The sequence below is a fragment of the Enhydra lutris genome, unplaced genomic scaffold, assembly GCF_002288905.1.
Source record: "Enhydra lutris kenyoni isolate GAN:26980312 unplaced genomic scaffold, ASM228890v2 scaffoldscaffold10, whole genome shotgun sequence".
Classification (NCBI taxonomy): Eukaryota; Metazoa; Chordata; class Mammalia; order Carnivora; family Mustelidae; genus Enhydra; species Enhydra lutris.
In genome coordinates, this window is record NW_019154094.1 from 43,684,734 (window position 1) to 43,711,132 (window position 26,399).

Below are 26,399 nucleotides of genomic sequence, written 5' to 3' on the forward strand. Positions count from 1 at the left end.
ACATGTATCCAGAACTTCAGATGTCAAATGTTTTACAAAGTGTATCTATATATCCACCACATTTGTTTATTAACAAAGCCTTGTAAGAATGGATAGGGATTAGGGAATATAATCAATGGTATTGTAGCAGCATTGTACGGTGACAGTTGGTAGCTACACTTGTGAGCACAGCATAACATACACACTTGTAGAATCACTATGTTGGGTACATAAAACTAATGTAACATTGTGGGTCAACTATATTTCAACAATAAGAAAAAAGGAGGCAGGGATTATTATATCCACTTGGGGTTGTGAGATGAATCTGAGGTGGGGGTATACCTCTAAAAAGCTCCCTCCAAAGAACTAAAAGGCAGTCTCACCTACCAGTTGAAAGGAACTGTGGCAAAGTGACAATCTGAAATGACGGGTATAAAATCCTGGGAGACAGTGACAGTCACCCAGCTATCAGTTATGGTTTCAAGATACTGACTGCACGCACGTGCACACACACACACAGTTTCTAATGTACAAACTAATGGAAAGTTTTCAGACTGACAAACTTGTCATGGAAACTGAATATGCAAAAATAAGGAGCAAAATAAACCCGAGTCCAACCACCTCGTTAATAGCTGAGGTCTTTATTTCAATTTGTATGTACAGTAAAAGTGCTGCTGAGAATATGCAGCAACCAGACAAAACAATAAATGTAATTCTCTCTCAACAATTAGCAGCTTAAGATCTATCAACTACAGTGTTAACGTTCACGCGTTCACAAGTGTCATTTCTGTACTTTTCAATTCGTGCAAGTGAGTTTTTATTCTGACACACTTTGATAAAACACACTTACAGTCTAGTAGTCAGTCCTACTGAGGGTATCACCTAGCATACACAACACACAGAAATGTTAACTCTTAGAGCCATGTTCAAAATCCCCAGTTTCATTTGGGGGTGGGAACCATAAATTTTGTCTGTGTCAATTTGTCGATTATAATATTTGGTTTTGTTTTGGATGCATATTTCCCAATGCTGAAAGGCAGCTCCTCACTGGAACTTACATGAAATTCAGCATTTCATCTGACTGTACCTCAAAGGAATATGAAGTCAGAAACAAAACCAAATGCAGTGAAGACCACATAAAAATATGCTCAGTATTAGGGCATGGCTAGCAAGGAAGGCTTGATCCCAGTGTTTTCCTTGGTATCAGATTTTTACCTCAGTTGGGTGGCGAGGGTACAGGGAAGAAAGGAGACCCCAGTCAACGAAGTGTAAAATTTAACCTACTTTTTCTTCTTAGGGAGCCAGTGGAGTAGAAAGCCTTCCTTGCTAGGATGCACTGAGTATATACCAAGGAATTGAAATTGGAGCAGACAGAAGTGCCCTTCAGTTGAATCATAAAAAAGGTAAAATGTTAGTTATTCTACAACCTGAACAAGAGTCACCCAGGCTACCACAGCCAGCCTCAAGCACCAGCACTAACAAGTAATCCAGGAATGCTTCATTTCAAAGGGAATGCACGTAGTCTTTAAAAGAGAAGAAGCATTAAAGCAAGGGGAAATTACTACTCACAGAACAATTGTTAAACAACCATTAGAGTGAGATTATAGAAGAGCTTCGACTAGACCAGAATTTGGGAACAGCCACAGTGCAAAGAAACACAAAGGCAACAGGTGTGGGCAGCGGGAAGTGGGGGAAGGCATGAAAACAGATGCATGGTTACAAATAGCATTAAATGCAGACAACTGTTGGGCCTGGTGAAGAATCAAGGGACAAGACAGAGAGAAAGCCATTACTGTGACTGACCTAGCCTGAAGCTCCTTCCTAAGACAGTTTGAGAGAGGATGGTGGACAGTTAGCACGGGCCTGTTTGGCTGGGAGCTCAGGGGGCTGTCCAGAGGCGAAAACCTTCCTTTGATAGAAATTGTCCCATGGCAAATAGGAACGATTTCAATCCATCTATCACAGTGACTTCTAGGGCCCACAAAACTTAGTAGCCTCTACACGGTTTAGGGGACTCAAAGGTTCTTAGAAAAACTAGAGGATGGTGGCCATAGTCTCTGTTTGATGACTTTGTGGGGCTCTCTTCCGTACTCGAGTGATTAAGCTAGAGCAGAAGGTTAGGAGAAACTATGCTAGTTTGACAAGGTCATGGTGTCCTTTGGCACTCCTGCCTAAAGTCACTGCAGTATTTTTAGGCAAAGTTAACATTTAAAATACATAGGCATGGGAACAATTTGTTTTTGGCCTGAACATGAATTGGTTCCAATTATTTTTTAATAGAAAAATCATCCCTGTGGTCCCTGCTCTGGGCACTAATTTTGAGAGGTCAACAGAGCTAACAGGTTGTACTACAATCATCTGGGGATGGAGTGAAGATTGGGGGTACCTGAGTTAAAATATCAAAATGATTATGGAAACAACATGCTGACTCTGAGAAGGCCAGCCTGCCAAAGCCACAGGAGGCTGGAGCTGTCATGTAAACCATCCCCTCAGACAGAGAAGGCAATGCTAATCTAATTCCAAAAGAATTTCCTGGTGTGGGAAGAATAGGCAAAGCATGCTTTGCTATTCTCTTCAGGGCTATTATGTGCCCCTTGTTCATCACTTGGTTGCACAGAACTGAGGCCAAGAGGGAACAGCATTTGGGATTCAATACTATGAATATGAAAAGATTAACCAAGCTTTCTAGATATGCTCTAAAAGCCCAGTTCCATCCTGGTAGAACTGGTTACAGCATGGGGAAGAAGGCTCAGTCTTTTTTTTCTAAACTGTCTATACAAGTCCACTGAGCATAGGTATGGTAGTAAGTCAGTCTAGATGAATAGGAATTGGATAACACTTTACACCCCAAACTTGGGTCCTTCTAACCTGACAGATCCTTTTCTGTTTTTTTGGGAGAATCACCTTCGGTTGATTCTCTCAGGCAGACAGAATAAAGCTTTGAAATTAAGGATGCTGGGGCCAAAATGCAGACAGAAGATTCCACATCACTTTGGTTTCAGTAATCAGGGGGTGTTAAAAATAAATTAAGGAAACACAAGGAATTATGTATGACTCTCATAATATCGTCTCAATTCTTCCTCAAGACAATCGATCCCAGTCCAAAGTCACTGGGTGAACATTTTCTTGGGGCAAAAAAAATCTCTATCCTATCATGCTGGTTTGTGGAAACCGCCTCCTCCTCTCCCTGCACACCCCTTTCCTCTCCAACCAAACCAAGCCCATGAAGTGGTGGGTGGGGGTGGCAGGACACCAAAGAGCAGCAGCAGCCAGAGGAGGAAGTCTAAGCTGCATCTCAAAACAAGGGCTTCAGAGGAAAGCATTTATAGCAAGTCTTCCCTTACTCAAACTGTTTCAAGACAAGAGGGAGCAGCACACTTAAATATCCACACATTTCTTCATTTAAAAACATCACTTCTTTATTTCAAAGGAAAAATAAAAGACCCTCCCAACCCTTTCCAAAAAAACCCAATAATAATAATAACAACAATAATAAAAAATCCTATTAGAAACCATAAGGAAGCACTGAGAGTTTGAGTATTACATTCTTCAAGTATGCTGTTCGGATTTTTTGTTTTTTTAAGTTGGTGACTATACACATATTTAAAAAAACCTTAAAAGTGCGGCCAAGGGATTTTGCTTCAAATTAAGTATTTAGAGGGCTACTTCAAAATACTGTAGTAGGGCTTTGCAGTGATCCTTTGGGGGCATGATGCTCTCACTTTTGTATCCTAGCAAAGGTTAAGGGACCAGGTTCAAAAGTGATCATACTTCCGGGGTTAGCATGAGTGGCCAACTTGGGTGAGAAAGCCAGGGAGACATCCATGTGTTCTTCCACGGACAAGGACAATCCACCCTGAATCCAAAAATTCAGACATGGAATGTGGCAGGATTTCACAGTAAAGTTAGTCTGGGAGGGGGAGAGGTGGTGAGCCCAGACGAGGCAGGGTGTTAGGTTTAACTGGTTTCCCCTAATCAGGTTTTTGCATCTTTTTAGTGGGTTTTAGTGCAGTCCTTCAAGCCACAATTTAGAATGCCCTTCAGTGTGCTCCAGATTGTTGGTTCATAGTAAAGGACTGTTTAAGATTTGCATCCCAAGGAAAATCATGCTACATAAAAATGATCCAAGATTTTTGCCCAAAAAACTTCTTGGATAAAATCTAAAAAATACTATTGCAATTGCGTCTCTTGAAGAAAAAAACATTATTCTAAATGTAAACAGATTCACTCAACTCTTTTGTTGTTGTAGAAAACTTCAGAGTAGGTAAGTTGCTGTCTAATTCTTCGCTGCATGCACTCGCCAGAGGGTAGGGGAGCACTGCCTTCTTGTGCCAGCATCATCTGGGGGAGGAGAAGAACCGTTCCACATAGCTGAAGAGGGCATCCCAGTGCTTCCAGAGAAAGGCAATGAAAACCACAAGGAATAAAGTGCTGAACGTCCTGTTGCGAGTTTTCATGAGAGGAACCACGCAGTTGGCTACCGTGGAGACAAAGACCAAAAGGACCGCCATGACTGCCAGAAGGATGTTGATGAGTTTGCCCAGAAGGTTCCGGGCAGTCGCATTCTCCAGCCCTTCCAGCTGTACCACCTGCTGCTGCTGCTGCTGCAGCTCCATCTTGGAGATGCGGGTCTGGCACGCCTCCAGGGCCTCCTGTGGGCCAGAACAGGGAATAGTTAAGCCTCTGCTTACACTACTCTGAATAGATGATATGTACTTTGGGCAAGCCAGACGCATCTTGAGCTATGCCAATGATTTTAAATATGTGAGAGTCTTGAATACGAAAGGCTCAATGTGTAAGTCATTATTCCAGCAATTATTATTCACCTAAACTGCCCTCCATGGCATTCCTCATGGGAAGGCTCACAGGAAGTAGCAGCCACATTTGGAATTGGTCTTGAACATTTTAATAACAAGACCTCAAGTATATGATTTTTTTTCCATTTAAAAATTACTAATTTAATTGCACAGGACAAGAGTACTTGCTCAACATTTCAAGGAGGATATATAGTCTCTTGATATTTTCCTTAAATCCAGGTCTTGGCCTTGAAGTAATACTGTCACTTTGACATGTGTTCATTCTTTCACCTATGTTTAAATACATACATATTTAAGCCTAGGGAAATGTATGGAATTATTTTTAACTTCCTATCTTAATATAAATAGTATCATACTATAGGAACTAATGCGTAAGTCTTTTTTTTTTTCACTCAACAGCGGGTCCTGCCGATCCTTTCCAAGTCAATGTGTAGAGATTTACCTCATTCTTTTTAATTGCTATGTAGCATTTTGTAGTACAGATAGATATGCCACAGTTTATTCAGCCAGGTCCCTGCTGGAGAGATTTAGGTTACTTTCAACTTTTTCACCGTAACAATGACATGGTGAACATCCTCTGGACATCCCTGCATGCACTACCTGCTGTTTTCCAAGTCAAGTAAATCACAGACATCAGTGTAAAGGGCTCTCTGATCTGTCTTCATAAGAAAAGTATACCCCCCCTACTGCCGCTTTTAAGGTTGATCTTTGTAAGGAGGACACTATGCCCAAACACTAGACCAAACATTATAAGCGATATGCTCCCTTCAAGCTGTGAGTTTATATGAAATTTACCCTCAACATTCAGAGGACAGAACCTATTCCTTAGCTATGGTCAAGTATGCTCCGAAGTCCAGCAGTGGTGGAAGCCCTAGGTTTTTCTGGTCTTGGTTTCAATGCATTCTGGTTTCCTGTGATTTGAGATGAAGGTGAGGCAACTTCAGACTGAAACAAGCTAATGAATGGACAGTGAATGCTACCCAGCTCAGGATGATCACGGGAAAAAAACTAAAACATAAACAGAATTCCGGAGTCTGGAGAAGATGGCAGCTGGGCAAATGATCCAGACATTCCCTTAATTCTTTTAGGCTGTAATACAAGACTCCTGGACCACTTCCCTTCTCTAAGACTAGCTTATTTCAATATACTTCTTTGTGAAACCAGCAACTGTTCCCTTAGAAATACCTCCCAACTGGAGTAAGAAAAAAGTTACATATTCTATTTCCTCATAGCATTAACTAGAGAGCCTTAAACATAACTGCCTCATGTGTTATTTTCGCAAATGGCCTGGCAATGTGCCTGTAAAAGGTTTGAATTTGGCAACTAGGATAAATGCCTCCTTTGCTATAGTAGAAGACAGACAAGATGGCCCTGAGTCTTGTCAGAGCAGCTCCTGAAGTGGTAACCAACAGATGTAATAATGCAGGTGGTCTATATACTGAGAGCTGTGATCCTCAGAACATTTCCTAGGAACACAAGCAAGCATACCACCCCTACATGGTACAGCCTTTCAAGAAATGCACATCATTTGAAGGGTAGGTGTATTACAGTTGGTATAGCCTTCTCTTGATAGTCTACAGTCCTCATCTTTTTTCCCAAACTTTTCATTATTATGGTAAAATATGCCTAACATTAAATTTTAACCATTTTAGAGTGCACAATTCAGTGGGATTTAGTAAATTCATAATGGTGTACAACCATCACTATCATCAAATTCTAGAACACTTTCATCACCCCAAAAAGAAATCCCCTATCCCTTAGCTATTACTCCCTATTTCCCCTTCCTGCAGCCCCTGGCAACTGCTCAGCTACTTTCTGTCTCCATAGATTTGCCTGTTCTGGACATTTCATGTAAATGGAATCACATAATATGTGGTCTTTTGTGACTGGCTTTTTTTCACTGAGTGTGTTTCCCAGATTCATCCATGTTATAGCATGCATCAGTATTTTATTCCTTTTTCTTCTTCTTTTTTATTGTGGTAAAAGACACATAACATAAAACCTACCACCTTAATTAACCTTTTTAAAGTGTACAGCTCAGTGGTATTAAATCCATTCAGAATGTTGTGCAGCCGTCACTACCACCCAACTCCATAGCTCTTTCCATCTTGTAAAACTGAAACTCTATAGTCATTAAACAAGAACCCCTCATTCCCTTCAACCCCCGGTCCCTGCCAACCACCATTCTACTTGTTGTTAGTCTTCATGCTAACCTGGATGTCCCGGGCCCGTTCATAGGACTGATATGCAATTTTCTCTTCCATGCTGGCCAACTCCTGCTTCAAGTTTAAGATTTCATTCTGATGGAGTTCCGTTAGGTCATTTAGTTGTTCTTCTAATCGTTCACATCTAAGAAGGTGGGGGGACAGTTAGAATTTTATGCATTCTATATTTTTCCTGGTATTATTCACATATAATCCCCAAAACCCATTCTGCAAAGGAAGAAAACAAAAGCACAAAGAAATTAAGTCAGTGGCCTGGGATAAAAGGGCATGCTAGTGGGGACAGCTCTTAGTCCCTGGAATGGACAGCTTGTTACAAGGCCATATCATAGCAGCAACATGGTTCTTCCACAATCTTCTCAACACACAGTATTTGCAGCAATGCCAGCAGCCCTGGTTAGCTTGGAGCATACTTATAATAAATGAGGGAGTTCTTACTCCGTTCTGAGAAACAAAGGGGAGAGGCAAAAACTAGAATACAATTAAGCAGGTTTCATCACAAGATAAACAGCATATAAATGAAAACTGACCTTCTAGCGTCACCAGTAGCTTATCCTGATACTGGACAGGTCACTCACCTGGATGTTCACGGTTCAGAGACCTTCATCCCCATGGCCAAGCACAGTGTCTGGTAGGACATCTCAGTCAACAAATATTTACTGAGAGTCTGCTGTGTACCAGGTATGTTCAAAGTACTGGGAATACAGTGTGGTAAGCAACACAGAATGCCTGCCCTCAGCAGTTTACATGCTAAGATGTACGTGTGTTGAGGGCGGGGGGCAGAAAAACCAAGACAACTGCAGGTATGGATAAGTAAAATGAAGATCAATAGGGGTATATATATGACAGAGTGCCTGGTGGTTGGTTAAGCTGGAATAGTCAGAAGAACTCTTCCCTGTTCAGTGCTCTCCAACGATGACAGATGAAACTTGAATGATGATACGAATGGACTTATGAAGATGTGGGGGGAGGAGTATCTTAAAGCAGAAGGAATACCAAGTATCAAGTTCTCAAGATGAGAACTAGCGTGGCAGGTCTGAGGGACACAAAATAGGCCAGTGTGGCTATAACTGAGAAAAAAAAACAGGAAGAATGGAGGGAGATAAAGTTCCTTGGGAGCAGGTCATTTAATTCAACTTGTATCTCTAGCACTTAGGGCTACCTATGAGAAGGTTATCTACTTAAAGGTAGAACCTGGGCTGGGTACCTAAGGACCAGTAGGGTTGAAACAAATTTTAAGGACAAGATCAGAGATTTTAGGTAGAAAAAAAACATGGGTAAAGGATAGGAGATAAAAATGGAAATCTGGCCTTAAGAGGTAGGTATGGGAGTTGGGTTTCTGGAACAGATAGTAAATGGGCCCAAAGCAGATTGCTGATGGGGGAGGGATGACATGAGGAACACAGCATTTTAGGAATATGGGTTATGTAGAGGAGAAGAGGACAGACTGGGGTAGGCTGTATGTGGGAATTCCATGAACCAGACAAAGAGATACATAGGTAGGAGGATAGTTGAACACTATACATTAAAACAGGCTGGAAAGGGAACAATAACACATCTCTGGTTTGTGGTGAATAAAATGTAAATCTCTCAGTCAGACAGAGAGCTCAGGTCAATAGGAGAATACACTACTACTGAACACTACTGGGGCAAACACACACCCAACGCTAGCACAGAAGCCTCAAGAGACTCTGTATTAAAAAAATAAATAAATAAATAAATAAAGACGACATTTAAAACTACCCTCCCTTTCCTTGTTTTTAATCTCTTATATAGCACACCAACTTTTAAGGAACACACAGTTTTCTGTTTAAGGTAATTCTTATACTGCAGCATCACTGATATTGTCCCTCCCAATAATTATATAATAATTATATCCTACACTCCATTCTTTCTCTAAGAATCAAGTATTTTTATTTAAAAGGCACAGTCTGACCCTTTTCACTATATTACTGAATCCTACTGAGTTCTCCTTTATCCTTAATAGGCATCTGTATTGTTTTCTCTCGCACTGAAATTCTGTTACTGAAGTGACGGAACAGATCAGAGAGTGTTTCCACCTGTTACCTGTAACTCGGGCCCGTATTCTCTGTGACTGTCTTTTCACTTCATCTGCTGCCTAGGGCAAGTGCTCAGAAACAGGCACCACCTCTAGAACTGATTTTCTATCAAATTTTAAGTCTACCAACTGCCATAAGGATACGTTGACATACTACTGCCTTTTCAGGTTCGTCCTATTTTATTTAAATAAGCTCACTTTTAGGGTTTGACGACTTCATCATTCTTTCTCCTTATCAGAGATGGGACAGAGGCTTTATAAAAGGAGTGTTCCAAAGTCTCAATCCCTTGAGATTTAAGGGAAGAGCGGGACCTAGAAGCAAATAACCCTCCTAAGCTAAGGATTGATGCTGGGTGGCAGGGAGGGGAGCAATCAGTCTGCTGATGAGAACAGACCCATGTGACATTTTCGCATGTGTTCCATAATTGTATAGTCTTTCAGGAATGTTGGAGAATATATGATATAAACATGGCTCACGCATACCATTAAAACAGAAAAGTAACAGCAGCTGCTGCCATTTATTTAGTGTATACTATATATCCAAATTAATTTTTTAAAAGTTTATTTATTTTTTTGGTGGGGGGAGAGGCAGAGAGAAACTCAAGCAGGGTCTGTGCTGAGTGTGGAGCCCGAAGCAGGCTTGATCCCAGGACCCTGAGATCATGACCTGAGCCAAAACCAAGAGACAGCTGACTGTACCACTCAGGCGCCCCAATCGAAATTCATATTTAAAACTCCAAGAGGGTAGTAGGTATTATCTTCACTTTACAGATAAGGAAACTGAAGGTCAGAGACGTAAAGTGACTTGTCTAAGGGCAACAGAAATAAAGTAGGGAGCAAAGATTCAAATCCATGTATGGTTGACTTTAAACCCAAGTTTTTAACCTCTGCACTGTGATGCCACTTTGAAACTACTGAAGAAGCCCAGGTGAGCTAAATTCCCTTTTGTAAGTAAGAAATCTGAGTCATGTATATAGTTGATCCAAATTACATAGCCACACAGGGAGCAGGACCAAGCTACAGTGACATGATTGTTTGGAGCCTGATGTCAAGGTGGAGTCAACGGGAGGAGGAATGTAGTAACTCTACATACCTAGAATCAAAAAGAGGATAATAAAAAGTGTTGGGGAGGATGTGGATAAATTTGAACTCTCATACAGCTGGTAGGAATATAAATGGTGTCTCAAGCTTTGGAAAACAGTTTGGCAGTTCCTCCAAAAGTTAAATATAAAATCACTGTATCACCCAGAAATTCCACTCCAGTGGAATACTGAAGAGAAATTAAAATGTATTTCCACACAAAAAGGTGTACACAAACATTCACAACAACATTATTCTTGATGGCCAAAAAGTGGAAACAAGTAAATGTCCATCAACTGATGAGTGGATAAATAAATTGTGGGGCAACCGTACAATGGAATATTATTTGGAAATGAAAAGAAATGAAATAATGACACATGCTACAAGATAGATGTATACATCTTGAATACATTATTCTAAGTGAAAGACACTGGTCAGAAAGGACCACAAACTGCATGATGCCATGTATATGAAATGTCCCAAATAGGTAAATCTATAGAAATAAGGATTAATGATTGCCAAGATCTGGGTGTAATGGGAAGATTGGAGGGCAATAAAGATGCCCTAAAACTGATTATGGTGATAGCTGTATATATCTGTAAATACACTAAAAATCACTGATATGTATACTTTCTCGTTGTTTTTAAGATTTTATTTGAGACAGAGACAGAGAGAATGAGCAGGGGGAGGGGCAGAGGTAGAAACAGACTCCTCACTGAGCAGGGAGCCCCACATGGGGCTGGATCCCAGAACCCTGGGATCATGACCTGAGTCAAAGGCAGACACCTAACTAATTGAGCCACCCAGGCACCCCTGATCTGTATACTTTGAATGGGTGAATTCTATGGTATATAAATCATATCTCAATGAAGCTGTTAAAAAAGATTATGGATGTCTGCAATTTACTTTGAAATGCATTAAAAAAATGAGAGGAAGGTGGCACCTGTGTGGCTCAGTCAGTTAGGTGTCCAACTTGATTTTGGCTCAGGTCATGGTCTCAGGGTCGGGAGACGGAGCCCATGTTGGCCTCTGTGCTCAATGCAGAGTCTGCTTGAGATTCTCTCCCTCTCCCTCTGCCCCTTCCCCCACTCTCTCTCTAATAAATAAATAAATCTCTTTAAAAAATGAGAGGAAGGATGGATAGATGGGAAGATATGTGAGAAAACACAGCAGAATGTAGAATCTAAGAAGTGGGTGGTATGAGTGCTCACTGTATAACTGTTCTCAACTTTGCAGCATATTTGAGGTTTATAATAAACAATGGGGAAAAATGATTATAGCCAGGAAAACTTGGGTTTGAGTCCTAGGTCTGCCTCTCTTAAACTGTTAGTTAAGTTAGCTTGCTTTTCCAAGCAGTTCCTTCATCTATAAAATGAGGGTAATCATCTTAATCTTTTATACTCATGTCAACACAAAAGTATTGTTAAAAAATGTCAGTTTTTTCTCCTTTCCATCTTCACAATGTACCCAAACATAATGGCCTTTTCCTTCCTTCCTTCCTTCCTCTCTCTTTCTTTCCATTTTACTTATTTATTTGTCAGAAAGAGAGAGAGAAAAAGCAGGGGGAGTGGCAGGCAGAGGGAGAAGCAGACTCCCTGCTGAGCAAGGAACTGGACCCAGGACTTGATCCCAGAACCCTGGGATCATGACCCAAGCAGAAGACAGACACCCAACAGACTGAGCCATCCAGGAATCCCACATAAAGGCCTTTTTGAAAATGTTTCTACTTATTAAAGAAGGCATCACTTGAAAACATGCTCCCTGAAAGGAATTCATGGGCAATTTGAAAAACTTTTTAGCCAGCCAAATATTTCCTGTGGTGACTAATTTATGGCCTTAATCTCATTTTAGGCTCATTGCAGTCCACATCATTGTGCTAACTATACAATAAATCCAAATATCCCACACTCGATTTTACAGGTCTCAAAGATTATCACTATCATACACCTCCCTACACATCTAGAGCTGTTAAAATCAGTATGTTGTGAAGAGAAGTATACCACAAACATTTGAAGTATTGTTTGAAAGATAACATAGGCTCCCTTAAAAGAAGGAATCTTAAACTCTGGAGGTTAGAAAAGATCTTAGAAATCTAGTTACATCTCTTTCAACCGAGGAATTATTTCTATGACATCCCTGACAAGCATTGAATACCTCCAGCAGCAAAGTTTCATTTTTCTTAAGGCAGTGTTTTTCACTATTAGAGAAGTTCTTTTTAAAACTGAACTAAAACCTAGCTATTTGTAATTCTCACCCCACAGTCTTTGGTGCCACAAAAACAAGCTACTCCCTTGCCTGCATTACCTCTGCTACCTGCATTCAGCAACAGGAAGTAGTTTCCCCATGTAATTCTATAGGACAAATCCCTGGTAAAGTCTTAACTGCGCTTGCATCTGTCAGTGTCATTTTGAACTTAGTCTGCTGATGGTGGTTTCTTTCAGCACCCTCTCTGTGCACATATTTGTAAAGATAAGCCTGTCTTCTATTGTCTTCATCCTGGGTGAAGACACAGAGGCCCAGAGAGGGCAAGGCCAGGCCAGAGCTCACAGGTTGCTACGAGAGAATATTCCAGCCCCAAGCCTGGGCGAGGGTGACATATACTTTGGTGTGCATTATAAAAGATTGGGTGAGAAGACCTTTCTGCCCCACCTCTCCACCAAACTATCAGCAGTAGCATGTCCATGTTGGGGTACCAAGGTTTAAGTTAGCCTATTCTGTCATTTTATCTGTGTTTAGGAGTCCCATAGCTACACATCTAGTTGAAAAGAAAAACTGCATTCACATTTGTGTTTTATTTTTCTAATGTTTCTGTGAGTACCTACTGACTGAAAGGGACAGGAATAAAGTGAGCAGAAAGATGCCAAGTGCCAGGCAGATTAAGGTACAAAATATGTTTCTTCCCCCAAAGTTTTAACACTCTTTTTTCTTTTTTAAAAGATTTTAATTTTGACTAAACGCTATACCCAACATGGGGCTCGAACTTTACTCTGAGGTGAAGAGCCACTTGCTCTACTGAGCCAGCCAGGGGCCCCAACACTCTTAATATGCTGTTGAAATGCTATCCTTGAACCCCACGTTCTTTTCTAAATTTTAGATCCAAATTGGTGTAAGACATTCAGATTTTTTTTTAGTATATATAATTTTAAGTCCCTATTTAATTAGAACGTGCATTACTGACTTCTTTCACCCGTTGTTCGAGTTTTTTCCCCCCTTCTTGAAGTATATCCTTTAGTATTTCCTTCAGCAAAGGTTTCCATGAGTGGTAATTTTTGTTTACATATGTCTGAAAGTTCTCAATTTCACTCTCTTTGGTGATAAATTATCTCTTGAATGATAAATTAGGTGGACCCAGCATTCTGAGGTCACAGTTATTCTTCCCTGGCACTCTGAAGGTATTATTGCTTTGTCTTCTGGCAGTATAATCTCTCGCTTGTTTGGTCCATTTCACATTGAGTTTCTTTCATCAACTGGATTTCCCTGTGCCATCTGCAAATTTTGCTTGACGGTATTTTATGGAGTTCCCTCCTACATGTATCTCTTTCAGGTTCCTTTTTGGGCTATTTCATGGCTTTGGGTTGTGATAAAAAATGTTTTGGATACTTTCACTTGTGAATACCTAAGAGGATTTATTAATAACACTTTAGGCTGTCCCTCAGATTTTTATCTGTTTGTAAAGAGGGAAATTCTGTAGTTATGCAACACTATATGTAAGTATGTAAAACTGTATATGAATCACAGAGTACTTACAAAAGTCCTCAGCACTTGTTCCCAACATTCTTGAACCTTATTATAAGCCAATGTTTATCATAAAATGGTCACTAACATGACAAAGGTTCTGGAAACTATTTTCACACTGGATTTGGTTTTTCTTTATAAATATTTTTCTTGGGGCACCTGGGTGGCTTAGTGGGTTAAGCCTCTGCCTTTGGCTTGGGTCATGATCTCAGGGTCCTGGGATCGAGCCCTGCATCGGCCTCTCTGCATGGCGGGGAGCCCCCTTCCTCCTTTCCTTCTGCTTGCTGCTCTGTCTACTTGTGATCTCTCTCTCTATCAAATAAATAAATAAAATCTTAAAAAAATTTTTTTTTCTTTTTCTTTAAAAGATTTTTTTTTTGGGGCGCCTGGGTGGCTCAGTGGGTTAAGCCACTGCCTTCGGCTCAGGTCATGATCTCAGGGTCCTGGGATCGAGTCCCGCGTTGGGCTCTCTGCTCAGCAGGGAGCTTGCTTCCCTCTCTCTCTCTGCCTGCCTCTCTGCCTACTTGTGATCTCTGTCTGTCAAATAAATAAATAAAATCTTTAAAAAAAAAAAAAAAGATTTTTTTTTTTTTAATTTGAGAGCACACACACATAGGAACGGGCAGGGCGGGGAGCGGAGGGCAGAGAAGCAGACTCCCTGCTGAGCAGGGAGCCCAAGACAATGGCTGCAGGGCTGGATCCCAGGACGGAGATCATGACCTGAGCCAAAGGCAGACAGATAACTTAACCCACTTAGCCACCCAGACGCCTCTGTTTTTATGCAATTTTTACCAGCTGATAATCTGCTCAGTCTGGGTTTTGGTTTCAGACCCTGGCTGTGCAACCCACCAGTGTGGGTGATCCTGTGAAGGGGCAATCTACCTACTCCAAAGGGCAACTGTGAAGTTCAACAGAAGTTAGACGTCAAATGCCCGGCACAGAAATGGAGCTCAGTGGGAAAGATTCATCACGGGTATACATTTGGTTTCATTTTTGTCTTTTACGATCTTCCCAGGTCCCTCCAACAATCCCTAGTGAGAAAGTTCAAAAGGACTGCTTGTTGACCTCAAGTGCTGTGTGGCTCCAACATTCAAGGCTTCCTCCTTCTGACTTTTTCCCCCCTCTAATCCTCCACTTCTTCATCTAGCACTACATCCTCAATTTTACATTTTCTAAAATCTTCACTGTTCCAGTATACTTTTTCCTGACATCTCACAAATGGGTTTTCTGGGTACATATTCTGTCCTTCTCAAAAAGGACAAGAGAGGCACAAGCCTCTTTTCTTACTTGCTCATCAGGAGGGCCAGCACATACAAACGGGTTCCTGCTATTTCCCTGACTCAAGTTTGCTATATAACTAAGCCCATTCACTGGCCTGTTCCAAACTTTCCTTTAAACTGATGAAACTATCCTACCTACCTTCCTTTCATGGTATGTGTTTTGTATGTGTGAGAGGGAAAGTATCTCAAATAAATTTCATCTGATCTTTGCAAGTCTCTGGAGAGAGCTGAATAGAAACTGCTAATCCTCACTATGCTCCTGTGGAAAATGAAATCCTTCAGAGATTGAATAATTTACTCATGGTTACATGAGAAATTAACAGCAAGATTTCCTCAAGCTGAGAATCTTCCCAAATGAGAAAATATACTATTGTTCCCAGAAATAGTACTTAAAATAGTGAAATAGCTTTTGGGTAAGTAGAATGCGCTCCATTTCCCTGCAGATGAAAACAGATCAACAGCTGCAGAACTCAAGGCTGAAGCAAGACCCATAATGGGTCCAGTTGAAACAGCCCCATTAATTCACCAACTAATAATTACTAGCATTTGCTTTCCTCTTCAAGTCACAAGAATTACCTTGGGAATGATGACTTTCTGAAAGAACAGAAAAGTCACAGCTGTTATTGTGTAGCTGAAACCCTATTACACTTACACATTTTTTTTTTTTTTAAGTAGGCTCTACACCCAACTTGGGGCTCAAACTCATGACCCTGAGATCAAGAGTTGCCTGATCTACCAGCTGAGCCAGCCAGGCGCCCCTACACTTACACAGCTGTGTTTGGGTTACCACAGTAAGCGCCTCCAATCTGCAGGAAACATCAGGGAGAAAACCAAGAAAGTCTTAAACTTTGAGGCTTTTGTAAAATATGATGAACAAAGAGGCTGGCAAGATGCCCTTGGTGCTTGGAATGTAGGTCTTCTGGGTTGCCTCAGCACCTTAAAGATCTTTACTGGGCCTGTCATTACTGAAACACTTTTGCTGATTTGTTCACCCAGGTCATGGAAGTTTGCTTCTTAGCTCTTTTCACAACCTCACAACCCACAATTTGAAAGCACAAACCTGATCAAGCTTAGCAATTTCCAATCAAACATTTTTCAGTGCCATCAATCATTTTTATGTGGCTTACGTAACCTACATGTAAAATTATGGTCTGAAATCAGGCTAACACAAAGAGCCCAGTAAAGATGATGTAATGTCATTTTGGGTGGAGGAGTGCATGTGGGGGAGGAATTTAGGGTTCAATCTACATTTAGTTAATCACTGTAAACATCAAAGTACCAAAACACTGACACCAATAATAACAAAAGCTATAACCACCTACCCCCACACCCATGCCTTTTTATGTGTGGCATCTGCCTCTGATTCATGAAGACATTTCTACATTAATCCTTGTAACTGGGAGGTACTTCAATTTCTAATTAAGAAATGGGAGGCTGAGAAAGATGCAGTAACTTCCCCTTACTAGGTTAATGAGGTGTACTGAGAATCCTAAACACTTGGTTCATGCTTCCTGTTTCTAGATTTCTTTTATTATTGTCTTTTAAAAAACTTACTGTTTCTATACCCCTAATCAAATGCAAAATGTAAACAACAACAAAAGGAAGAAAATACCCATTATTCCAGTTCCTACTGACTTCCCACTACTCCCATTATTAATATTATAATCTCTTTTACTTTACTTGCTAGTGTTTACTTCCTACCTAAATCCTAAAATAGGGAAGTAAAATACCCAGGGAATTCAAAGAAAGAACATGTCTGTCCTCTCATTAAGTATTAGTACCAAATCAAAGAGTGGGGGTGGGGAAGGAAAGGTACACTGTGTATAGTCTTTCACACGTGATTTAAAAAAAAATTTTTTTTTAAAGATTTTATTTATTTATTTGACAGACAGAGATCACAAGTAGGCAGAGAGGCAGGGAGAGAGAGAGGGGGAAGCAGGCTTCCTGCTGAGCAGAGAGCCTGACGCACGGGGCTCAATCCCAGGACCCTGGGATCATGACCTGAGCCAAAGGCAGAGGCTTTAACCCACTGAGCCACCCAGGCGCCCCCACATGTGATTTTTTTAAAATCAAGAACTCTAAGGGATTTTAATCTCTTGATATGATGCCAATTAGAGCTCTCTGGACATGCAGTGGGGGGCAATTTTTGGTCCTACAAGTATATGATTTTGGCACGTGCTTTCCATGAGACTCCAGCTGGATCACAGAGGAATATAAGATTAATACTCTCATTTTGAGACTTTTTACTCAAAAGTCCTTCCCAAATCATTACAACTCAAAGAAAACTTAGACACTTGAATACGGTTTGAGTTCAACTATTAGTGAACAGAAAGCCTTAAGACTGAGATCTTTTTTCAGTATAGGTTATGTCATATTTTGGCATGTGAAATCCATCCCCCATCCCCAAGCAAAATGTGCTCTATTTACAAGATATAAAAAGACAACTAGATTTTGTTGTAGGTAAACAATTAATAAATAATTGAATTAGTAATTGAATAAAATTAATAAATAATTGAAACATTAATAAAATGTTTCAGCCACTGGAGGTCAACACAGTAGTCATCTTGGATTAAAGATAAGCCAGGGCTCTTTTGTGTCAAATTCCTGATGAATGAGAAACTGGATGAGTCTCAGGCTGGGAATGTTTCACCTAGTGCATCACTCTTTGGGTGTGGCTCAAAAGTTCGGAGCCATCTCTGAGAGCCGGGATAGGGAAGTGTGCTTCCCTAATTGGGCAATAGGTCAGTAGGACAGGATGGCTGAAGAATCTTGTAGAGTAGGTACTGAGAGAAACAGGAAGAACCAGATCCCAGGGCTAACACCAACAGGGACCTGAGGTAACTACTGCCAGGGTTTGACTAGGACAGACACAGTTGGGGTAGGGGTATGACATGTGGTGGGAACCTGAATACATTCCTGGCTGAATTGGGGAAAGTGGATGATCCCTCTTTACCTTTTGTTACTTCATTTGTGTTGAAGCCTGAAAAGAGGCTAGGAAACACTGAACTAGCCTGTAGTTGGAAAGGAAAAAGCACAGAATCGGTCCCTGAAATGTTCAAGGTAGGCAGTGCATTACCTTAAAGACAAGAAACAGCAGATGCCTATAGTATAGAGGGAATAAATAAAAGCCGGGGCAGAGGAGGTTTCTAGGTAATCCGAAAACTTGGTAATGACAGCTTTCTTTTTTTTTTTTTAATTAACATATAGTGTATTATTTGCCCGAGGGATACAGGTCTGTGAATCGTCAGGCTTACACACTTCACAGCACTCACTGTAGCACATACCCTCATACCACATACCCTCCCCAATGTCCATAACCCCCTCCCGACGGCAGCCCTCAGTTTGTTTTGTGATATTGAGTCTCTTATGGTTTGGGTAATGACAGAGTTCTAATATCCTGTCACACTACACACCATACTAGGTGCTTCACGTACATTATCATCTCCTTTAATAATCTCAACAACCCTGTATAGTATATATCATTATCTTGTTTTTATAGAGGAAACTGAGGCTCAGAGGAATTACATACAGTCATACAAAAGAGCTGGCAAGTGAATGCAGGTTTGTCTAACCTCAATCACTTACTGAAGTGAGTAAGTTTTCTCTCCCTCTCCTCACCTTCCCTTCCATTCTTCCTCCTTTAACTCTTCAGTGGCTATGTTGGGAAGAGCACATCTGTAAATCTCTTTTATGGAAGGTCTTACTTTTCCTAAGAACGTATCTCAATTGGGCTTTATTTCTCTATAGGAGCTAATTTGATCCAATATTCTCAAGTTTCTATTTCAAACTCATTGTCCAAACCTAGTCTACATATACTCTGGAGACTCTCAGATCAATTTATAATTGACACAGGTCTAACACCTGGAATAAAGGGGCCAAAATAGCTGTCTCTGGTGATTTTTTTCTTTTTTTAAGGTTTTATTTATTTATTTGAGAGAGAGAAAGAGAGAGCGCGTGAGCGAGCATGAGAGGGGAGAAGGTCAGAGGGAGAAGCAGACTCCCCACAGAGCTGGGAGCCTGAAGCAGGACTTGATCCCAGCACTCCAGGATCACGACCCGAGCCAAAGATAGTCGCTTAACCGACTGAGCCACCCAGGCGCCCAGATCATGTTTTTCTAATGTCTAGCGATGGTAAAATAAAATAGTATTTAACTGATTATTTGTTTAGTTAAAACTCTAATGGCCTGTGCCTAACTGGGTTAGCCTAGCTGCCTAAAGTTGTGCTGCGTGTGACAACTACTCTGGTGACTGCCTTCTTCGTATTTTTGCTCTTATGACTCAGGGCAATTTAAAATATCCCTGGGCTTAATACAAACAGTATCAGAAGCCGATTTCCAAAGGACAGCAATCCCCTTAAAATAGAAGCTTTTAAAATGGCACACTGCTCCTCATCAGGCGGGGGTTTTTAGCCTGCCTACCTGACACTGCCACACGCGGGTAGCAGCTGAGTAGGATTCCCAGCCAGATCCCTGAAGGCAAAAACTACAACAGGAACCTGTAAAACTGTCAATGAATGTTTTCCTAGTTCTCTCCTATTTTCTTTCTTTCTTTCTTTTTTTTTTTTTTTAAAGATTTTATTTACTTGACAGAGAGCACAAGTAGGCAGAGAAGCAGGCAGAGAGAAGAGGGGGAAGCAGATTCCCCACTGAGCAGAGAGCCCGATGCGGGGCTCGATCCTAAGACCCTGAGATCATGACCTGAGCTGAAGGCAGAGGTTTAACCCACTGAGCCACCCAGGTGCCCCTCTCTCCTATTTTCAATACATTTTGCCACAGCTCAACTTTCTCCTCTGGTAGCTCAGTAATATATTATATACCCTATGGGAACAGGAACAGTGTTCCAGTTTTTAGCAGATTAAAATATATGTTAACAATTTTACTGTGTGACTTGGCAAAAGTCACTTTATCTTTCTGGGCCTCGGTGTACTCACGTGTAAAATGAGATTAAAATAGATATTGTAGGGCCCTTCTATCCCTGAAGTACTACACGAACACAGGTTCTACTAATAAACCTGTGATAATACTTTAATGGAATGTACAGACTACCTACACAAGTCAGCACAATCCCGTCACTAGAAAAACTGTCTAAACCTTGCATCCTTCTTTCCCAAAACACATGCTCTCACTCATATCTGAGAACCCAACAAACAACTCAAAGACTAAATACCCGATCAAAGGTTGAGGTGGAGCTCACATCCAAGCGGTTACAGCGGCTTCCTGGGCTGAATGTGTGTGGGTGCTGAAGACTTACTCAGCCATGGCACAGTTTATGAGGGTGAAGAGAGAGACTGTACTCCACAGGCTTCTGAATGTTTCTTCAGAGTAAGTAGACGGTCTTGGGTAAAAATCTTAACTTGGCCTTACTCACGGGTAGAGAGCAATAGGAAGGACATTAAGTGAGTGACAATACTGAAAAGGGACTCTGCAAAGTGGGAAATAAGGGTGGTAGTGAAAGTTTCCTTAGTAGGTTTCCCCTATTACCTACATAGCTGTAGAAAACCTTCCAGAGTTTGTGCAGTTGTAGATTTTTTTTTCGCATTCACAGAATTTTATAAAATATGTTAGGAACAGTGACTCAGCTTTTAGTGAAACACACTTTGACCTAGAAATGGCCCAATACCCAATGTAGTTAATGGTTCCTAAAGCTAGACTATAGGCTAGTCTTTCAATCAAACAGACTTCAGCTAGACTATAGTCTTTAGATTATAACAGGTTTCTGGGTTGAGCCTGGGGGAAAAACCCTGTCCTAAAATAAAAACAAAACAAAACAAAAAATCACAGGCTTTGGATTCACATTATTCCTGGCTTTACCACTTACTAAGTAACCTTTTGGGAAAATGTAAAATCTCACTGGCCCTCCATTTCCTCACCTGCAGAATGAGGAAAATACAGTCCACCTAAAGGGCTACCATGAGGATTAGCAAATATATGTAAGTAATCTAGCATTATGCACACCGCAGGAGTTAAGTAAACGCTGAGTGGTAGTGTTTTCCTCCCCCTCATTTAAATAACAAGCAGCAATATTGTATACTGCCTGCCTCCTGTCAACTCGCATATCAGTAAAATAAACTAAAGCACAGAAAATAAACTGAAATGGATCTAGAGCGGCCATGTATGCTTCAACTGGTTCTTGGTCACAGAAGAATCCCTTAAGTCCATCCCCAGCTAGCCTACTTTCTTCTTAGACAAAAAGCTAAACCTACAACAGCGCTCAAATAGAAATTAGTAAAGAGAGGCTGTTGCAGGCAGCTCAGTAACAGTGTGGAGATAGGGAAAGGGAAAAGAACAAATTTTATAAAAGCCAGACAAAAGAACTTTAAAGAGCAAGCTGTCTTGGACTGTTTACTGCACAGGCACATAATCATACCACTCTCACTTACCTGACAGCATCACTAAGCTCAAACACCACTGTTCTATACTATTCTATTTCTATACTATTCTATACTATTTCCAATAAAGTTAAGGTTCAGTGTGTTACTCTATTAAAAGAAGGTAGGGGCGCCTGGGTGGCTCAGTGGGTTAAGCCTCTGCCTTCGGCTCAGGTCATGATCTCGGGGTCCTGGGATTGAGTCCTGCATCGGGCTCCCTGCTGGGCAGGGAGCCTGCTTCCCCTTCTCCCTCTGCTGCACCCCCTGCTTGTGCTCTCTCTCCTTCTCTCTCTGTCAAATAAATAAATTCTTAAAAAAAAAAAAAGGTAGAGACATTTTCTAAAAATGCTTAAAATGCAAAAGAAAACTTTTGATGCTTAAGAATAAGCTTCAATGTGTGGGAAAACTTAACTTATATGAAATGGTTCAGAGATTAACAAAATTAAGTATATTTACTGATTAAAAACATGTAACAGAGGAGAAATTTCTAACTGCTCTATACATGGAAATATATGCAACAAAATAGCTAAGTGAAGCAGTTGTGACATTTCTGGTGCCTTTAAAGGCTTGCTTTCTTCAAGATTTCACTTTAAGGAAAGATAATTCTAAAGTTTAAGTGATATAACAAAAGTCAGATTACACATTATACTATGTCTTCCCTGGCTCTCCAAGTTTTACCTCTGTTTTTGAAAATTCTTAAATTTTCTTTATTCTCTATTCCATAAAACTAATCATTCACTCACTACCGAGAACCCAAAATGCAATGAAAGAGATGCACCTCTCATTACCTCACAAGTGGTTTGGACTTGATTCTTTTTTTTTTTTTTTTAATATTTTACTTATTTATTTGACAGAGATAGAGATCACAAGTAGGCAGAGCAGCAGTCAGAGAGAGAGGGGGAAACAGGCTCCCCGCGGAGCAGAGAGCTCGATGTGGGGCTCGATCCCAGGACTCCGAGACCATGACCTGAGCCGAAGGCAGTGGCTTAACCCACTGAGCCACCCAGATGCCCCGGACTTGATTCTTATAATGAGATGATAATTACCAGCTAAAAGTTCTGTCCTGTCCCTGGATTATTTTAAATTGGTACAAAGGTGGGCCTTGGGAGACCCATTTTTTTCTGATTTTCTCGTATTGGTCTACATCTGACTTGAAGACATAACGAGCTCTCTATGAATTTTAAGCTCTGAAAGAATTTAAAAACTGGAATGTTTTTAACTGCTCATTCAAAATAAAGGGGTCAAAGCAGGCAGTTGGGTTTTTTGGTTTGTTTTTTGTTTTTTTGAGCATCTGACTGTGGGAGGCCTGGGTCTCCATGTTTAGGGGGTCTCCTTTGATAGCAGCAGTAGCAACTGCTACCTAACATCAATTGAGCAGTCACAGGACCAGGCACTGAGCTATGTGCTTTACATAAAGTATACCATTTCACTGTTACAATAACCTTATGAAGGACTGTTACTACTCCTACGTTATAGATGAGGAAACCAAGACTTCGAGAGGTTTAGAAACCTACCCAATTTTCAAGATTAGCAAGTGGCAGAACTAGTATTTGAACCTGGCAGTTAGCTTTCATGCTTTACAAAAGATCAGATGTTTTATTTTTAGAGTCCATTTGAATATTTGTTAGATTGTTCACGACTTTAGATATTGTCTTTTAAGTATATGAAAGAATATATAAAACACTGAAATAATAAATAGTAATATGTTTGCTTTTAGAACTTCATTTCTCTCTCCCACACTCACTTTTCTTCTCCCTTAAAGTCTTAAGTTAGAATTGAATGACAGAAGAATGAAGAGGCAGGGCTGAATTACTAATATTTTCACCATCTAAAAACAGCATGCTACTGTCACTTCTCTCAGAGGTTAATGGATACCCATGAACAATTTATTTCAAGCCCTGAGATTATCTCATAAAAACAAACTTAAGAAAAAAAAATCACTGTTTTTTTTTAAAGAGGTGAAACAGACCTTAAGAGATCTTCTGTTCAACCTTTGATATTACAGAAGTAGTGAGGATTCTGACAAATTAGTATTTGGGATAGGACCAAACCCAGGTCTTTCAAGGCCTGCCCTGACCTGTGGTTTCTGTAAAGCTGGCCCTTAATCTCTATCAGTGAGGTGGCCGGTGTCTGGCTGACAGTTTGGATCTGAATGAGTACTCTGTGGGGGATATTATTTCTCTCTGCATGGAGTAGAAACAAGGGGAAAAACATGTTTTTAGAAAACATGAATATGGAATATAATATGAAACAGAAGACCAGCTTCTCTACCTTTAGCACAGATTATGACTCAAAGCAGTTAGCCCTTTGAGAATTCTCTAATGACTATTGAAACATTTCATGTTTAAGTCCATGCCCATTCAAACATTTGCCAATTCATAACAAAGGTAACAGATGAGCTTATCTGGATCTACTTTCAGTCTAATCTCTCTACACCAATTGCCCACATAAGTGTGCTTAAGGTCAAATACCTACAGTGTTCATTACATTTTAGCCACGCTGTATCTTTGATTCTTCTTAGATTTCTTGGAGTTCAGCAGGTTATAGATCTTTTGAAGCCAGTGTAGTATAGTTATAGGTTGCAATGATTTGTGGTTCTGTGATTACAAATAAATAGGTGGAATGCCTTAGAGAGCTTGGGCTTCATGTCAAAGTCCTAAAGTGCAATGGAAGACTGGAAAGCTACAGTAATCGTCATCCCCTGATTCCCAGTGCTTTATTGGTGTATGATCCTAGGAGTCATTTAACTTTGCTGTGCCTCTATTTTGTCTCTGTGCTAGAACTATGCAGGTGTTATATGACATGTCAAAAGTGCTCTGGATAAAAAAAGACACTCTACACAGAGCTTTTAAAGCCACCTCCCCAGAGTCAAAGGCAAGGGAACTGCAAAAAGAAATGATTCAGAATTTTAATTCCATATAACTTACCTATATCGTTCCTCTTGTAAGGCCTGCATTATTAATGAATAGTCTCTCTGATAATGCTCCTTGAGAGTCTCAAAGGATTCCTCTAGTCTGGCCTGTGTTTCCCGGATCTCCTGGATCTCATGTAGTAGTGCATCAAATCCTGAGCTCTGCATGTCCAGGGTGTTTGTTTTGGAGCTGGATGCTCCTACAGCAATGCCTCCAGTGGTGCTGTTGGCTCCCACTGAGCCTGAAGTGGCACTAGAACAATCTTCCTCACTACCATATTTTGGGCTTGACTGAAAGTTTGAAATCACCCCCAAACCCTTTCCCCCATCATCCACTTGCCCTTCCTCTAAAGAGTCCTTCAGGTTAGGGATATTGTCTGCACTGCCAAATTTATTCCGAATTAGTGAGGCAATCTCTCTGGGTTTTGAGACTACAGCCCCTGCTGCCGAATGGGTCGCCTGGGAGAAGCTAGAAAGTCCACCTTTGACACTGTCCACCACACCTTCACTGAAGCCAGTCACCTTTGCTCCCACATCCTTCAGACCCTGGTGCATGTCCCTGAAGACATCCTTCGGCTGCCGGGGAATCCCATTCTGCTCCACCTCTCGGAGCTTTCTGTGGTAGTGCTCAAGCTTCTTTTGTAGCTGGAGGATGGTTTGGGCAGACTTCTGGTTCTTCTTCTCAAAGACCTGCTTGATGCGGGCAGCCTGCTGCTTGTCTGCACTGTTGGCAAGCTTTAAGTACTCAGCAACGTTGTCGTCCCTGGCTGTTTGTGCAATCTTGATCTGTTCTGTGAGCTTCAGGATCTTCTGCTGCAGGTGAGCAATCGCAGCCTTTGTGCGCTGAGGGTCTGGTGTTCCATCCACAGAGTCTGTGTGGATGCTGCCATCGGTGCTGGAGGCCACTGCACTGGAAGTCTGGGCGAGGCTGCTTACTTCCAACCGCTCGATCTAGTGTACAAATGAGAAGTGGATGTTAGAAGGAGCCCAAGAAGACTACCTCTCCAGAATCACTAGGCCAAATATACTGAAAATTTATCTACTCTCAGACCTCTGCACCGATAGCTGACCTAATTCCTCCCATCCTATACAAGCCCCATCTCCCTTCTGGATACTGTCCTTATACAAGTATACTTTGCCTTACACAAAAAAGACTTATGAAAAAAGATCTGCACAAGATGTAAACTAGGGGCATTCTTCCTTTGTTAGAAAATTTATTACAATATTTCTTTAAATAACAAAGCTCCCCTAGTTGTTTATATTTTTTACAAAGATTTTATTTATTTGAGAGAGAAAGAGACAGTGAGAGAGTGAACATAAGCAGGGGAAAGGCAGACAGAGAGGGAGAAGCAGACTACCCACTGAGCAGGAAGCCCCACTTGGGGCTTGATCCCGATCAGGGCCTGAGTTGAAGGCGTACACTTAACTGACTGAGCCACCTAGGTGCCCCCGCTAATGGCTTCATTCACAAACATTCTTCACACACACTTTTGTGAAACAAGGTACATCTGCATTTCAGTTTAATTACATGAAAATCATTTTAGTATTCAGACATTGCTATAATTCCAATCCATGCTCTCAGATTATGGTCATCCAAAATGCTGGTGAGAATAGGTTATTTTGCTGACTAGATATAAAAATCCAATTTTTATCACAGTGTCTTTTTACCCAAAGTATGTCAAGGGTAATGGGATTATTCTCTCTCTAATAGGGACACTCAATTGTTAGCTGGAGACAGGTAAAGGTAAGAATGAGAAGGTACTGCTCCAAGTGCCAAGGTTGAATGTGGTATACTCTTAAGGGTTAATATACCAGGTCACAAGTAACTATGATATACCTGGGGGAGAAAAGTGAATACTCAGGGGGAGAGACAGTTAAGAGGTAAGAAGTTAATCAAGTCATCAAATAAGTTCAGGCCTTCTGGAGCTCAGCTTCTTTGAGTTCTATTC

General features: G+C 40.9%; 1 protein-coding gene across 6 annotated transcripts in view; it reads right to left on the reverse strand.

The window, feature by feature from the left end:
• Window positions 1-3,439: 3,439 nt before the first annotated feature.
• LOC111143939 (transmembrane and coiled-coil domain family 1) overlaps window positions 3,440-26,399 on the reverse strand; it is a 253,758-nt gene continuing 230,798 nt past the window's right edge. For all 6 annotated transcript variants that reach the window (XM_022497969.1, XM_022497970.1, XM_022497968.1 and 3 more), the window contains 3 exons: window positions 24,467-25,401; window positions 7,010-7,145; window positions 3,440-4,631 (listed from right to left, as the gene is read on the reverse strand). In XM_022497969.1, coding sequence (XP_022353677.1) covers window positions 4,317-4,631; window positions 7,010-7,145; window positions 24,467-25,401 — 1,386 coding nt within the window. In that variant the 3' untranslated portion in view covers window positions 3,440-4,316. The remainder of the gene's footprint in view (window positions 4,632-7,009; window positions 7,146-24,466; window positions 25,402-26,399) is intronic.